Genomic DNA, 16,689 nt, shown 5'->3' on the forward strand with positions numbered 1-16,689 from the left:
ATGAAAAATTTTCTACTTATTTTGTGGATTTTTATTTACAGTAAGTATAAACTGACAATAATTTGTTCTTTTTAAATTTAAGTTGGAAAGTTAGGGAGGAAAAAAAGCATATCACATATTCATAGGAAGAATGAAATAAGTGGGGAAACAAATACATTTAAGAGTAAAAGTGAAAATGTGTGAGAGATTTGTAAAGTTGTACCAAATAAATTATTTTGAAATTTGTTAGTTTCCATCTTCATATTATACTTTTTCTATTTCTAAATTATGGCTCAACACCAGAAATCTGTGTGTTGTTATGGTCAAAGTATTGCAAATTTTTCAACCCTGAAGACTGCCAGTGATTTTTAGTTTTAATTATAACCAACTAAATTAAATGAAGAAATTTTGTATGAATAAAAGTTAATATGAACATCACTAACTGCAAATTTTACAGCTGTTTTATGGTACAACCAATGGTTGTGACCTGTTTTGGGCAGTCCTTGCAGGGTGGTTTTGGTTTGATACCATGAGATAAAATAAATTGTAATTTTGAAAATTGCTATTTAAATTTTTTGTTGTTGTTGTCCTTTAGGTTAGATTGTTGGCTGGCTTTACTGCATATTTTTGAGCAGGCATATTGTTTGATAATTAAACTTGCAAGAGATCCATAGAAATAAATAAAACACAGAGCCCTAAGATAAACAAATTTCACAGTACAGTTGACACAAGATAAATGCTTTTACAATTTAAACCTATCTGCTCTGATCAAACACTATTGACCTTACATCTAATTATTTTTGTTGTTGTTAAATATCATTTAATGTTTAGAATTCTATGTATATATCTTCTTGTTTTTGAAATTTCTGATTCATTGAAAATAATTTCCATACATGGAGTTTATAAACAAATCGGGAATAATACATGCAGAGGTGATGACTTATTTCTTATATCTCAACACTATTTGTTCATGTAATTTTGGCTTTTATAAATGCAGCATTATGAACTGGCTTTTTATTATATTCTCAGTAATGTATATTGTGCTGTCATATTTTGTAATAGTATATTGCATGATAAGCCATTGGTTTGTTTTGTTGAACTTTAGGAATAATTGACTAAGAAAACAAATTAATCTTAATACCTGTCAATTCTAAGATGATATATTTGGAATCCCACTGTTTTAACATCCTAACAACAGAATACAAGTAAGAATATCAAAATAAATTTCCAAAGGCACATACAGCCAATGTATCTATAGGTTGTAATCAATTTGTGTTTTTTACAGTTGGATTGTTAAGCATTAATCCTGATAAAATTAATAATACTTTAAAATAATACTAAACATATAAGCTTTCATTGCATTCTGTTGTTTTCTTGTCATTGTAGATGTTTATTTGCCATTTTTTAAGCCTTTTTTAAATTGTTTTGTTTTTTAGCCACCAGATGCCTGGATAACCATTCACAACCTCAAACTTTCCTGTGATGGTGGTATTCTTGATCCTGATGATCAGTTGAATGATGTGGCTGATGATAGAGAACAAGTAAGGAATTAAATATTTAGTTAAAGGATGTGTGTTTACTTTCCTCATAAGTCTCCTTTGTGAAATATATTTCATGAATCTTGTTTGGCACCTGAGTTTTAGATTACTATAAGTTTATTTTTATTGTGATATCTTCAAGTTGAAGTGAATTTCCCTTAAATGACCAGATTGTTTGCAGAATAACAGAAGATATTTATCAGAAAATAGTTCTTTGTAACTGAGTTCATGGGAAGGAAATATTCATTTCACTGAGCATTGAACTTGCTTGTCTTTATAAGAAACTAATATTTTGTTTTATCAGTTGTGGTGTGAGATTTATTTTGTTTGAAATGTAAAGATTTGCATGGAATTATTCTCAAAATGAACAGATTTTAAGCAAAAGGAATTTATACAGTGATAATGTTTTGGTATATCACAATTATGTCCGTAATCATCGCAGATAATTGCAGTCTACGAAGAGCAAGGCTCTCTTTTTCCACCACATAATGAAGGAGATGGTACGAGTGCTAGTTCTGTGGGAACAGAAAGTCCTGACATCTTCAGGGGAAGTGAACAAGCGAAAGAGCCATTTCCTGAAAATGATGTGGAAATCACTGCTGACTGTATTTCTAATGGTGGTGTTATTTCTTCTCATTTAAATGTTGAAAGTTATTTAAGAATAGGCTTTAATACCACAATGTTTCACACAATCATCATTTGCCATGCAGTGAAACTGCTATTGACCTGTGGCAAATTGGTGCTTTATTTCTATTGCCTATTTTTCCAATTAATACTATCAATAAATAACTGAAAACATTGTTATGTATTTTTCTATTCCTCTATATTTATAAAAACATGATTAATTTCATTTTTGTCATGAGGCAAAGATGCTAGCACATTCAACATTTTGTTTGAAAGTATATTAGATTTCAGTTCTGAATTATTAAAATGATATGTAATTTACACTTACTTTGATGATGAACATAGAACATTACATGTAAGTCTTTAATACCCTTTGAACTTTCCATTTCTTTTGATAGAAATAAATGACCAGAATTATTAACATTGTTTTTGTAAATGGTGTATGAAGAATTAGAAACTGTTACCTTTTCATTGCAGTCTATATTTGGGTACTTTTTTTGTCCAAGAACATAATTATTACAAAAATATCCCATATTCAGATGTCCCATAATTATTGACAGTAATATTCTCTTCCTTAGTTAATGGTGTTACATTTTTAGGTCTAACGGCTCTCCACGTACGAAGGGGAAGCGAGTCGGCTCTTAATTGTCTTTCATCCATTTCTACCAATCTTGATCCAAGTAAAAGATGGTCTGCTGCAGTTATCATAGATGATGATCCATGTGGGATATCAAAGTCATCTCCAGTATGTATACTGTTCTGATATTGATATGGCATGTCACATCTTGTGACTTATTGTTTTCAACCTGTTTTACACATTTATCTAAAAGTTAAGACTACATGAAACCTTAGATATTTAAGTTTTTCTTTTCTCTAGTTGGCTGATGAGAAATTTTGGTTTCTGTTGGTTTAATATTGACTGGCATTCTCAGCTAGAACCTAATATTGATTTAAATTTGTTATGGGTATCCAACATTTGGGGTTTTTTTAATGAGTAGGGAAAAATACTATTGATCAGTGCTTCAGTAAGCTTCATGTTAAAGTTGATTAAAAACAGTGAGAAAAATTAGTTGGAAGTTAAAATAAGTGAGTAGAAAAATATTTTTTATGTTACTGAAAAGGATAACTGTATTAAGAGTTGACATTTTGTTAACATTTTGTCATGATCTGGATGTCAAAACTGGAGTTATAAAATATATTTTAAATGATTTTGAACTGAAGAACTAAGAAAGCCATTGAACGAGTAGAATTGAAATGTGTGGATCCATGATTTATACACACAGTATTTAAATGATTTTGGACTAAGATACTGGTGCTCAACAGTCAAACTCTTGATATTTGAACCCCATAAGTGTTATTACAAAAAAAAAGTTAAACAAACAATTCCTTATTTCTAGATTAATACTATACTATCAAACAGCTTTCACACACAAAATAAATTTTTTTCATCTAATAGTTTTATGATGTTTCATAACACATGGCTGCTGGTTAATAACTTATTTTGCAATGCTTTTATAGAATGAGGACCTGTGTCATTCTCTTAAGGAAGCTGAAGCTGGACAAGAAGACTATGGTTTTACAAGAGTCAGTCAGGGACCAAGAAGACTGTCCATCTTGGGCAGTGGTTCCAATGTTCTGTCTTGGGAAGAAGCAGCAGACAGACAGCTTCTTAGAGTATGTAAAAGTTTGATAGATTCCTTTTGCTGCTGGGTCTGTTTACAGTAAATTTAATGTGAAATGGTGACAACATGTAAAACTACAGTACTTAGAATAAACTACAAATAAACAAACCAATATCCCAAGATATTGATTTAAGAACAGAGTGATGCTGAAAATATGGCTTGGGACTAACATACTTTTGACCAAGTTCATGAAAGTCTTTTGTGTTTGGAGGTATTTAGGGCCTTAATGATAGTCATGTATAGTTATTTAAATGTCATATTTTATGTGTGCATTTTGAATACTTGTATCTTTGCAATTGTAACATTGTTGAAAGTCATATTTTAAGAACTCATTATAAGCACTTCCAGTATGATTGTGGTGATAAAGTATAAATCATTGTCATGATCAAGTTTGGTGCCAGCCTTTTCTAGTTTTGGGTGCTGAAGTGGGCCAAATAGAACATAGAAGTGCTCTGCTCTCCAGATGTGTATCTAACCAATGTGTTGGACATACTGGTTTGGGTAGCTTTAGCCCTCCCCCTTCAGCACCAGCTATGGTCGTGGTTAGTAGTCTATGGTCATTCCATGCCAACTTGCCCAGGGCTTCCCAGTTCATGCCATAGATTTCCTTGAAAAAAATTTAAGCAAAAACTTCATTTTGATTTATTCAGACATGTAAAATCCTAAAGCTGTACAGCATAGCTGAATAAATCAAAATGATGTTTTTGCTTAAATTTTTTTCAAGAAAAATCTATGACATAAACTGGGAAAAATTCTTTTTCTCTGAGTGAGTTGGCATGGAAAGACCCCTATATGATCACTTTTATTAATGGATACAAATTATTAAATGATTTATATTCTGTATAAAAATATAATGGTTACTACTGTAAAGAATTGGGTGTTTCATTCTTTGTGTTTTCAGAATCAGGATACCAGAAAAGAACCACTTGGTGGATCAGGTATATCATCTGACCAGTCAAGAGACAGAGACAGTGAATCTTCAAGTGTCAGTGGTGACAGGTTGGGTTAAATTTCATTTAGGTATAACTTGTTATGATTACATAACACAAGAAAGCTTTTCATAAATCTTGGCCCCTTAGTGGAACAGTGGTATATCTGCAGACTTTCAATGCTAGAAATTGAGTTTCAGTACCGATGGCCAAGAAAGCACAGATGGCTCGTTGTATAACTTTGTAGTTAACTTCAAACAAACAAATAAATCATAAATCTTGAAGTTCTATGCTGAAAACGTTTACTATTTTTTAAGTGTAGCTAACATTTAAAATGCGTTTTGACTGATATGATCTCATTTGCTAATTCATAAAAATTCTCAGTAAACAAATGCATTAATCAAACTTAAACTGTGAAAAATTAATTTTATGATTAAAAATTATTTATATATTTTAAAACCTTTAGAAAAGTATACTTATTTTAAATGTTCGTTGCTTTTATTTTTAACCTCGTTGATTAACCTCAATAATAATAGAGAAAAATAACATTTATTAAACTTTACTTGACCTATGAGTTTGCCTTTTTTTGAGCAACTTGTACTGAAATTGTCATAGGATTTAACAATATTCCTACACCAGTTATGAATTAATCAGTATTATTATTAATAGTTTATGTAAACATTTTTTTAAGTTCAAAACATAATCCTAGCCTGGTGACTTTTTGGTTTTCATTGTTTGTTTGTTTTTAACTCATGAACTTAAATCACTAAACAACTTTTTATTCAAGTATAATGACTTGCTAAGCAGTCTCTGATATAATACACATATACTTTTCTACATTCAGTAACTCTTATGTGTATTATATTGCAACAATTTTGTATTCCCTGTGAATACTTTCAAGTTTGTAACATTTTTAAGAATATTTATTAATCCATATTTCTCTGGTAAGCTTTGATCATGTGATGCAATATTATTAACTTGTGTAGTTCTCCTCTATCATGAGCTGTTGTCATACTAATCTTTTTGATTAATTATATATTCAGTGTCTTACAGTTTGACTCACATTTGAGAAAGTCTTGCTAATTAAAATTACACTAAACTATGGTGCATATATTCTCAGCTGCACGCATTATGTTCAAGGTAATTATTCAACTTCATTTGAGCTTGTACAAGATCTAGTGGTTTGAGGATTAATCCAATCTTTAGCAATAGAAGTGGTGATAAAATCACCTTTAATCTGTAATAATAAAGATCTGAGGGTACAGTGTTGTTAAAAGTGATATCTAGGTATTATGTTTTAATTTAACTCTGAAAAAATATCTTGGCCAATTTTTTGCTCATGTTTTTTCCCTTAAGCCTCATAATTCTGTTTCCTGAAGGTCTACAGAAATGTATACTTCTTTTTCTTTCTAATATTTTCTTACTGAATGTAAAATACAGGGAGATTTGTTTGGTTAAATACTGTGCAAAAGGAACAAAATGTTAAAAAAAACAGCTGACAAAAAACTGGGGAAAAAATGAATATATTTTATTAAAAATTGAACAAAATTCAAACATTTTTTAGCCAGTCAAATGCAACATGGAGCAAAAAAAAAGACATCAGGACCTCCAGAATTCATGTAACAGACTCTCAGAATACAAGAAAAGGTTTAGACATGTAAGGTTCATGAAATAGGCAAGAAACGAAAAATATTGGAGAATTTAGAGAGTAAAAAGAATTTGGATAAAAATGTGAGAAGAAAATAAAAGCTATTTGCTTTTTATAAAAACAGAGTTAAATTTTTTTAACTTGGGAAATATCAGCAGACAAATTAGTTAAAGAATTGTTAGCATAGCTATAGAAGTAGTTAAGATAATGGAGATGCTTCAAGGGTACACTGAGGCCTCTGTGAATCATGAGAGGACCTTTGAATCCTGCAGCAAAGCATGGATATTTTATGCTAGCATATTATAACACATGGCATTCATTGTTTTGTTTTGGAAGCTGTACAATACGTATGCACATATGTAAAATTAAATCAATATGACTTCAGCATTATTTTTGTATTAGCTTGTCATTTATTTATGATAATGGAAGTACAAGTGAGTGGGTACAGAAGTTACAAACAACAAAAATGGCAACTGTATGGTTAAATTATTAATTGGACAAACCATAGCAGCAAATACCAAAAATTACCCAATGTAATAGTAATTTGAATGCAAGTCCTTTGGTTTGTATAGAGCAATACACCTTGTTTTCATCTTGTCATTCTGTTTATCAAGAATCTGCTAAGCTATGATCTCTGTTGATCTCCTTACTGTTAAGATATTATTTCAGTATGTTTGTTGTATGTTTGTGGTCTTTGTCTTGCTCAAAATTGAATTTCCTGTTTCAGTTGTGTTCCTAAGGGAATGGCATAATGGATCAGTCTGATTATGCTTGCAAGTACTCAGGGTGTCATTAGTCTTGTGCAGACCATCAGTATCGTTGCCTGAGACTCAGCTCACACTGTTACTTAACCTGTCCATGCTTTACTGTAGATATTGTATATTAGCTATGGTACTTCTCCCTGCTGTTGAATTTGGATTGTTTAGCTTTGCACTTCTAACAAAACAAACAGATCTTAAATATTGAAACTCTAAGCCAAAAAATGTTTTCTGTTTTTATTAAGTATAAATAAAAGTTTGAATACATTGTTTTATTGTGTATATGTTCATTCACTGTATTATTTGAATTATTATTCAAATAACAAAAAGTGACCTAATTTAAACTTTTCTCATTGTGTGTTATGAAAGATTTTTATATACATTAAATTACACTTTACTTGTATAAGCTGGAACTATAGCATAGTCACCTACAGCAAAGGTAAGTATGCTGTAGTTGTATATTAACTATGATACTTCTCCATGCTGTTGAACTTAGATTCATCTGAAAAAAAACGCACATCTACAATTTGTTTATTTCATTCTTTTGATTGTGACCTTATTCTCATTTCAACCTTTTATTATGGTTACCTCCTTTCAGTATAAACATTATTTATCTTGTAAAGAATGTGCCCTGAGATAATAAACATGACTTTTTGAGAGTTTATTTTCTCCTGTCCTTTGTATGCTTTTTCATTCTTTTTGCCACTTTATTTTACTCCTTCTGTGGTTCTTCCTAATTGGAACTGAATGTGATTCTCCATGCCTTTACCATTCTTCTCTTTGAGGTTCTAGGATCTTCTTCCTTGTACCTTATTATTTTGCTTGATTTCCTGTCTCCCGCTGGTCAAGTGGTAAGTCTACAGATTTACACTTAAATCAGGGGTTCGATTCCCCTTGACAGATGGCCCGGTGTAGCTTTGCTATAAGTAAAAAAAACAAAATACACACACTTGCTTGATTCCCATTTCTTACATTCTGCCTGTAGCCGTAGGAGATTTGAGTGCTATTGATGCTTCCCGTATTCTTTCTTGTGCTTTCTCTTTCTCATGGCTTATAAAGGGGACAGTGCATTCACTCCTATTTTCCTTCCTTCTGGTTCTCACTTTTTATTCTTATTCTAATTGTTTTCTTTGGTCCATCCATTCAGTACATTGTTATTTGGCCTGTGCACTGGTCCTTTATACAGCTCATGTTTCAGTTTCTCTCTGTTTTTGGAATACCTCATTTCCCTGAGGCATTTTTCCCATTACCCTCACAGCAGCTCATCCATCTAGCCTATGTTTCATTGGATATAGATTCATGTTGATACTTTCTGGTCTCCTTTAATCTAATTTGAAACTTCACACTTTCTTTGGTTCTTACTTCTATCATCCACTGGAGGAGATGGTATGAATTACCCTGCATACATTTGTCACACATTATCTTCATCTGACCATCTCTTCTTCTTCAAGATATTAAGTTTCTTCCATCACCATTCTACACTCACATGACTGTCTCTGACTAAGTAATCTCTCTCTCTCTCTCTCTTTTTTTTTAATCTCTTTCCTTTACATGGGCTCTGTTCTATACCTAAGGATCCCACTGAGTGGCAGGTGGTGCCTGTTGGTGCATATTTATATTTAAATCTGTACCATGTGGCCTTTCAGGTCTGAAATGCTAACAAATGAATTAGGGTATTCCAGAAGGCTTCTAGAGGTTTTCTGAAGTATATTATTTTACTAATAAAGGCCTGATACAGACTCTATCTGCTCCTAGATTATCATGAATAAAATAATGTAAGGAATGTTGCCCATCCCTCTGGTCTTAGTTAAATAAACCTGGACTCTCCTATTTTTTCACTGCCTGGATGTCAGTTTCTGGTCAATTTAGTTTTGGATTGGTGGTGGACCAGCCAGCATAAGTCCTTATTCTTTTGGTTAGTCAGGAACTGCTTCCGGTCGTAGACCAGATAAAATATTCCTAGTGCTGCTTGGTTTTGGACTATTGGTTGAACCACCATATTTTGTTCTTCCCTATCTTAACACTACCTGAATGTTGGGTTCCGAGTGGCTTATTGTTGATGTGCACAGGGTTTGCAAACATCAGCAACACCAAGGATGCTGGAATGGATATTAATTTTTCCTTCTGCTTCCTGGTATGGAGATGAAGATGGTTGGGGATCCTCCTTATACCACAAAAGGGACGAAGTATACCCAGAGCTGCCTGATTTTGGACTGAAATTGACTTTCCATGTAAAATCTGTGCCGTAGCTACACTACACCACAAAGTACATCCATTTTCCATACTGTGTTTCTGGACATGCTTCTTTTTTAGTGACACATTTCTTCACTACGTTTGAATATATATATATATATACTCTTGTACAGGAAGGATGCAGTCTTTTATGGGTGTGCTGCAGTACTTTCATGATACAGTTTGTCATGCTCCCTGGGTTCTCTTTGGGTGAGTTTTGAAGGTGGCTCATCTGTATAACTTTTGCACTGAACTCTCCACTGCTTTAGTGTGGAATTTATGCTAATAAGCTAGAAGAGAGATAAATCTTTTTTTTTTCCTAATCTTGAAATGATGATTAAATAATCAATATAGATGAATTCAGTTGTGCTAGGAAGATGTCACATTCCTTTTGGTGGAGGGTTGTCATGTACTCGTACTACACTGTAGCAATACCATGTGAAAATATGTGGGTTTAGGTGGGAGCCTCAGGAGTAGTTATAAGCAAAGAAATTGTGAATGTAGAGGGCAGCACAAAATTTGGGAAATTAATATATCAGTAGAGGGGACTATCTCTCAGTAATACTTCTTGATGTTGGAAAAGCTTTTAACCACTTGTAATTCTAGATGAAAGATTTTTTTTTTTTCTATATTTTGTGGCAGAATTTGCTTTGAGGTTGTATATCACCTGTGCACTCTGATTTTCTAAAACAGTTCATATTTTTCCTGTTGCAAAAAAAAAAAGGAAAATTGTTGACAGTTTCAACTTTAATTTTTGCATAAATTATTAAAGGTGGGGAATATAAAATAGGAATGAGAAATTGGTGCATTTCATTTTTGTTGTTCTTCAGTTGTTAAAAGCAAATAATTTAAAATGCAGAAAATAAAGATGCTTGTTTTGCCATAATCTCAATTCAGATTGAAACACATTTAGATTAACATGTTTAGTAGATAATAATGAATAATGATGAAATAATCGGACACAAACCCTCGAGGTGGAATCCTGCATGTGGTGAGGGGATTTCCTAGAGAGTGTTCTGTAATTTCATTTTACCTCTTATGGGATCTAAATATTCATCCATGTGTTTGCTGTGTGTGGCGACCCATGAACGGGAAGACAGGATCCTGGTGGTTGAGGAGTCCAACCATAACACACCACTTAGTCCTTGAAGTCCTGTAGATGGGTGACCTCCCAGGGTCACTCAGCTGGTCCATTTGGACATGGGTCAGTTAAGTTGGACAATCTCAACAGCAGTTGAGGGCATTGTGTCTGATGCTTGTGTTTGGATATAGTGCTCACAAAACCCTGGTGTTGCTGCAGTATTCTTGTTTGGCATTCGAGTGCATCCCCTTGTAGGGCTCCATGGTGGGTGAGGATAGTGAGTATGGAAATGTTATTTTATTATGGATACCCCCGTTCATGAACAAAAAATAAAAATGAAAAACAGATTATTGGAAAATGATCACGTATGGACAGCTCTATTATATCACCATCAAAGTCAGACTGAACATTTTGAGATCTCATTCTGCATTCATTATCTGAGAAATCTTTAGGGCAGATGTCCTCCTTTTTCATTCAAAAGGAAATACAGGGGCTTGCTGGCTCCCCCAAGTCAGTAAGGAAGCTGTGCTCAGATGTCTTAGTGGAAACATCTTCACCACAACACATCAAACTCCTCCAGAGTTCAAAGAGCATTGGGAATATACCCATTGAAGTTACTCCCTATGCTACCATTAATTTCTCAAGAGGAGTTATTGTTGAGGGTGTTTCGAAGAACATTCCTGAGTTGGAGATCCTTGCTGATTTTTCCAGCCAAGGCGTTTCTGTGGTGTGCCAAATCTCCACTTGCAAAGACAGAATTATGATGCCTACACAACTTCCCAATATTGACGTTTACATCACCATGTTCACCTGGAACAGTCAAGGCAGGTTATTTGAACTGTAAGGAATGACCATATATTCCCAACCCTGTCAGCCATTCGGTCACTCAAAAACACGTGCTCTTTATGGTGGCAAAGACCACGATGTTTACAAGTGCAAACTGGAATCACACTGTGTTAACTGTAGTGATTCACACCCCTCTTACTCTATTTTTTGCACTAAGTGGGTGGAGGAGATTGAGGTGCAATGCTTGAAGAATATAAACAATATCTCCAACCCAGAGGCTCAGAAGTTATTTCCCCAACTCCATCTTGGACATATGCTGATGCACTCTGTTCCAATGCCACAGTGGGAGTGCAAACAGATCTCTCCTTGCCTCCAGCAGAGTAGTTTACAAAACATCTGAAGAGTCTTTTGCTCTCCATGATTAAAGGAGTTGATGAGTCTATGTCTACTCCTATCTCTGTCATCACCATTCCTTCCGGTGGTTGTCCAAGCCCATTTCCTTTGAACTTGGGTATATCCTCAGATCCATCTTTTTCTCCATCCCTGAGATGCAAAACAATTATTTGTTCACACCCTCAGTTGCTGTAATCTTCATCTAAAGATAGAGACTTTCTTGCTTTATCTAGGGCAGGATCCTTAGAGGCTGGTAGATCTCCATCCAATAAAGAAAAAAAATATGTGGTTGAGAACAGGAGGGCTCCCTGCTCAATCCTCCTCCACATAAATAAAAATAGCCACTCTGATCCAGTGGAACTATTGAGTTTTTTGTTCAAATATAGATGACATTAAAGATTTGATTGATACTTACCATCCCGTGTTGCATGTCTCTCCTTATAGGAAATGTTTCTAAAACTTGCCAGTACAGTCATCCTTCAGCAGTTTTCTTTGTACAGAAATGACAGGTTGAGTGATGGATGAGTGCAAAGTGGGGTGGCACTGCTGGTTGATCAGCATGTACCAACTTTGTCTTTGCAACTTGGTACACCCCTGAAGGCTGTAGCTATCTGTGTTTCCCTGGGTTGTACCATCACTATTTGTTCTCTTCACCTGGGTCTTGAAGAGACCTATGATCAGTTAGATCTTGATACCCTCATTGATCAGTTACTGTCTCCATTTTTTCATGGACTTTTAACGAACATAATCCCCTCTGAGGTGGTGTTGATATTAATGGGGAGGGGTCGTTTCATAGATCATAAGCTCTTACATCACAACCTTTCTCCCTTCAACACTGGTTATTATACTTATTTTCATGCATCTAGTCAGTATTTTACTACTAACTGTCCCATAGGTTACTGTCAACCATCCAATAAAAGTAAGAGAAAGGTGATAGGGATCATTTTCCTGTCATTTTGAGAGAGACTGACCATGGTCAGTGCCATCCAACCAACATGCCTTAGTGGAAGCTGGACCAGACCAAATGGCCCTCTTTCACTGCTCTCTTGGAAATTGATCCTGCCATCTTCTGTGAGCCATTGAAAGACAACTGTGTGGCAGCAGTGACTGACTGTACTGTTCAGACAGCTGCTGAAGGTATTCCTAAAACTTCAAGTTTTTTCACAGTATCCTCATCCATGATGGAATCCTGCTGCCACATGGCACAAAAGGCTCAAAAATGGGCCTGGGACACCTTTTTATGTATCTCACACTTTTAAACCACATTGCTTTTCAACAGGCCCATTCACCTACTCAGCAGGTCAGATGTCAAAGCCAGAAGGAATTTTGGATTTTGTACACAACTAGCATCTCTTCTACCACCAGTTCTACATTCATATGGGACAAGATTTGGAAGGTCATTAGGCAGTATGCTTCTGCTCTCCTTTTGATTTGCTCTCTGATGATCAGGAAGTTGCTAATGCCCAGATCATTGGCAATACTCTTGGCAAAACTTTTCTAGTGCATCTGGCACTTCTAACATGCCATCTCTCTCCTGCCTTTCTTGCTACTCTTCTGGTTGTGTTTAACCAGATCTGGCAGGAGAACGTTTTTCCTGATGCTTGGTACTGGGTTATTGTCCTCCCTTTTTCCAAGCCCAGGAAGAATCCCATGATTTCTTGAAACTACTGTTCAGTTGCTTTGACAAGCAGTCTTTTGTAAGATCTTAGAGAGAATGGTTAGTACTTATTTTGTTTGGTTCCTTGAATCAAACAATCTCCTCTTACTCACCCAATGTGGTTTTTGATGATAGCACTCCACCATGGACCACCTGATTTGACTTCAAATGTCAATCAAGTAAGCCTTTCTCAAGTGACAACATTTTGTTTTTGTTGGGGTTTTTACCTTGGGAAAGCTTATCATACTACTTGGAGGTATGTCATTTTGCAAGACCTCCACTCATATGGGTTATATAGACATTTGTCCATTTTTATCAATTTTTTAATAGACTGGTGATTCAAAATTTGTGTGGGTTCAAAACTTTCTTGTTTTGTTTCTGTGCATGGTGAGAGGACCTCCCAGGGAAGGTTCTGTTCTTTCAGTTTACCTTCTCTGGGATGTAAACATCCACCCACATGTTTGCCATGTGTGGTGACCAATGAAGGGGAGGAGAGAGGATCCTGGTGGTTGATGGTTCCAACCCAAACACACCACTTTGGCCTTGAATTCCTGTAGACAGGCAGCCTTGGAGTGGCCATCCTTGGATCAGTTGGTTGCTTCAGTTGGGCTAGGGTCAGCCAAGTAACAGTGTTTAATGTTTTCAACAGGTGTTTTATCTGATGCTGGTGTTTAGGTATAGTGCTCATGAAACTCTGATGTTGCTGCAGTGTCCTCGTTTTGCATTGTAGTGTGTTCCCTTGTAGGACTTCAAGGTGGGTGGGGACAGTGGGCACTGAAATATTCCTTTTTTATTATGGATCCTTCAAATAAAAAATGAAACAGCAAAAAAACAGTCCATAGGTAAACAACCACATCTTGAAGATTTTGAGCAGCAATCTTAAACATCTGTAACACCTGTTGTACTTCATTTTCTTATACTACATTCTCTTTCAGACAAACCTTTAGGACAAATGTCTCCATTTTTCATTGAGAAGGGACTAGAGGGACTTGCTGGCTCTCCAAAGTCATTAAAGAAGCTTTGATCTGATGACATTGGTGGAAACATCCACATCTCAACACAGTGAACCCCTCTTGCATTCAAAGGTGATTGCAGATATACCTATTGAGGTTACACCTCATGCTACTTTGAATTCATCATGAGGAGTTATTGTTGAGAAGGATTTGAAGAACATCCTCGAGTCGGGGATTCTCGCTGGTTTCTCCATCCAAGGAGTTTCTGCAGTGAGGCGTATCTCCACTCGCAAGGATGAAATTACGATGCCAACCAGTGTCCTCATTTTGACATTTACATCACCACATCCACCTGCCACCATCAAGGCAGGTTATCTTAATTGCAAGGTAAGGCCATACATTCCAAACCATCTCAGATGTTTCCAGTGTCAGCGGTTCAGTCACTCGAAGATATCATGTCGTGGTTCCTTGACTTGTGCTTACTGGGGTGGTGAGGACCATGATGCTTATGAGTGTGAAATAGACCCTCATTGCATAAATTGTGATGGCTCTCACTCGTCCTACTTTCGTTCTTGCCCTAAATGGTTGGAAGAAAAAGAGGTGCAACATTTGAAAATGATTCAAAACATTACTTACCCTGAGGCTTGAAAATTGCTGTCCACCACGTCATCTCAGATCTATGCTGCTGCACTTCATTTCACTACTACAGTGGGAGTGCAGACAGATATCTCTGTGCCTCCAAAATAAATATTTTCAAACCAAATGGAAAGCCTTTTGACCTCCATGGTTAAGAAAGTTGATGAATCAACTTCAATACCCATCTCTATCCCTAACATACATTCAAGCAAATGCCAATATCCACTTCCTTTTGTTCTGGGTATGGGCATTTCCTTGGGTATATCTTCTCCCACTCTAAGATGCAAAGTGATAATTTGTTCATGTCCTCAGTTGCTGGAATCTTCTTCCAACAGCAAAGACCTGTCCAATCGACCCAGGGCAGGATCCATGGAGATCGATAGACCTCTCTGGAATAAAGACAGTAAAGAAAAAGACGTGGTCATAAACAGAAAGGGCTCTCCACCCAATTCGTCTACACATAAATAAAGATGGTCACCTTGATACTATGGAACTGTCAAGATTTATGTTCTAATCTGGAGGACATCAAAGCACTGATTGCTTCTTATTATCATGTATGTCTTTTCTTACAGGAAACATTTCTGAAACCTGCTGATACAGTCACCTTTCAGCAGTTTTCTTTGTATAGAAATGACAGGCTGTGTGATGGACAAGTGCATGGAGGGGTGGTACTGTTAGTTGATTAGCATGTACCCACCCTGTCTTTTCCACTCAACACACCCTTGGAGGCTGTAGCCATTCGTGTTTCCTTAGGTTGTACCATCATTGTTTGTTTTCTCTACCTGTGCCTGGAGAGACATATGATGAATCAGACTTTGATGCTCTCACTGAATAGTTATTGTCTCACTCTTTAATCCTGGGGTACTTTACTGGACATCATCCCCTTTGTGGAAGTGCTGATATTGATAGGAGGGGTTGCTCTGTAGAGAATATGCTCTCTGATCACAACCTTTTTCATTTCAATAGCAGTTCTTCTACTTATTTTCATGCACCTAGTAAGTCCTTTACTGCTATTAATCTCTCAATTTGCTCCCCTTCACTATTATCCCATTTTTCATGGAGGGTTGACAATAATCCACAAAGCAGTGATCATTTTCCTATAATTTTGAGAGAGACTGGTCATGGTCAATCCCACTCGACCTGCATGCCCCAGTGGAAGCAGGATAAAGCAAATTGGCCTTCTTTCACTGCTTTCTCAGAACTTGATCTTATCATCATCTGTAAGCCATCAATAGATAACTGTGTGGCAGCAGTAACTGACTGTATTATACAGGCAGCTGCTCAATGTATTACTAAAACCTTGACATGTTTTCCATGATATTCTCATTCATGGTGGAAACCTACCTGACACATGTCATGGAAGGCTCCAAAACAGGCCTGGGATACTTTTCATAGGTGTCCCACACTCTCGCACCTCATCACTTTCCAGCAGGCCCGTGCATATGCTCGGTGGATAATATATGTCAAAACCAGAAGGAATCTTGGATTAAGTTTACAACCAGCATATCTTCTACCATTAGTTCCAAAGTCATATGGGACAAGATTTGAAAGGTCAGTGGGCAATATAATTCTGTCACCTAGAGTATCGGCAATGCTCAGAATATCAGCTACTTCCTGATCATCAGAGAGCAAGATCGAGAGGGTATCTAAAACTTCTGCTTCTTCCTTCACCTTCTTTTCTATCAAGACTAAGGTAGAGCCATCACCTCTTTCCATTGAGCTGATTGTCTCTATGATTGTAACCATCCCTTTACTCTGGAACTCAAGCTGGCTCATCATCAGTATGGCAGTAC

General features: G+C 35.9%; 1 protein-coding gene across 9 annotated transcripts in view; it reads left to right on the forward strand.

Moving 5' to 3' along the window:
* Positions 1 to 16,689, forward strand: part of LOC143234208 (partitioning defective 3 homolog) — a 97,463-nt gene that overhangs the window by 39,500 nt on the left and 41,274 nt on the right. For 8 of the 9 annotated variants that reach the window (XM_076471384.1, XM_076471385.1, XM_076471388.1 and 5 more), the window contains 5 exons: positions 1,416 to 1,520; positions 1,960 to 2,134; positions 2,741 to 2,886; positions 3,660 to 3,815; positions 4,725 to 4,822. In XM_076471384.1, the coding sequence (XP_076327499.1) occupies positions 1,416 to 1,520; positions 1,960 to 2,134; positions 2,741 to 2,886; positions 3,660 to 3,815; positions 4,725 to 4,822 (680 nt within the window). The remainder of the gene's footprint in view (positions 1 to 1,415; positions 1,521 to 1,959; positions 2,135 to 2,740; positions 2,887 to 3,659; positions 3,816 to 4,724; positions 4,823 to 16,689) is intronic. The other variant, XM_076471383.1, reaches the window with a different exon arrangement.

Source organism: Tachypleus tridentatus, chromosome 12 (genome assembly GCF_004210375.1).
Source record: "Tachypleus tridentatus isolate NWPU-2018 chromosome 12, ASM421037v1, whole genome shotgun sequence".
NCBI classification, from domain to species: Eukaryota; Metazoa; Arthropoda; class Merostomata; order Xiphosura; family Limulidae; genus Tachypleus; species Tachypleus tridentatus.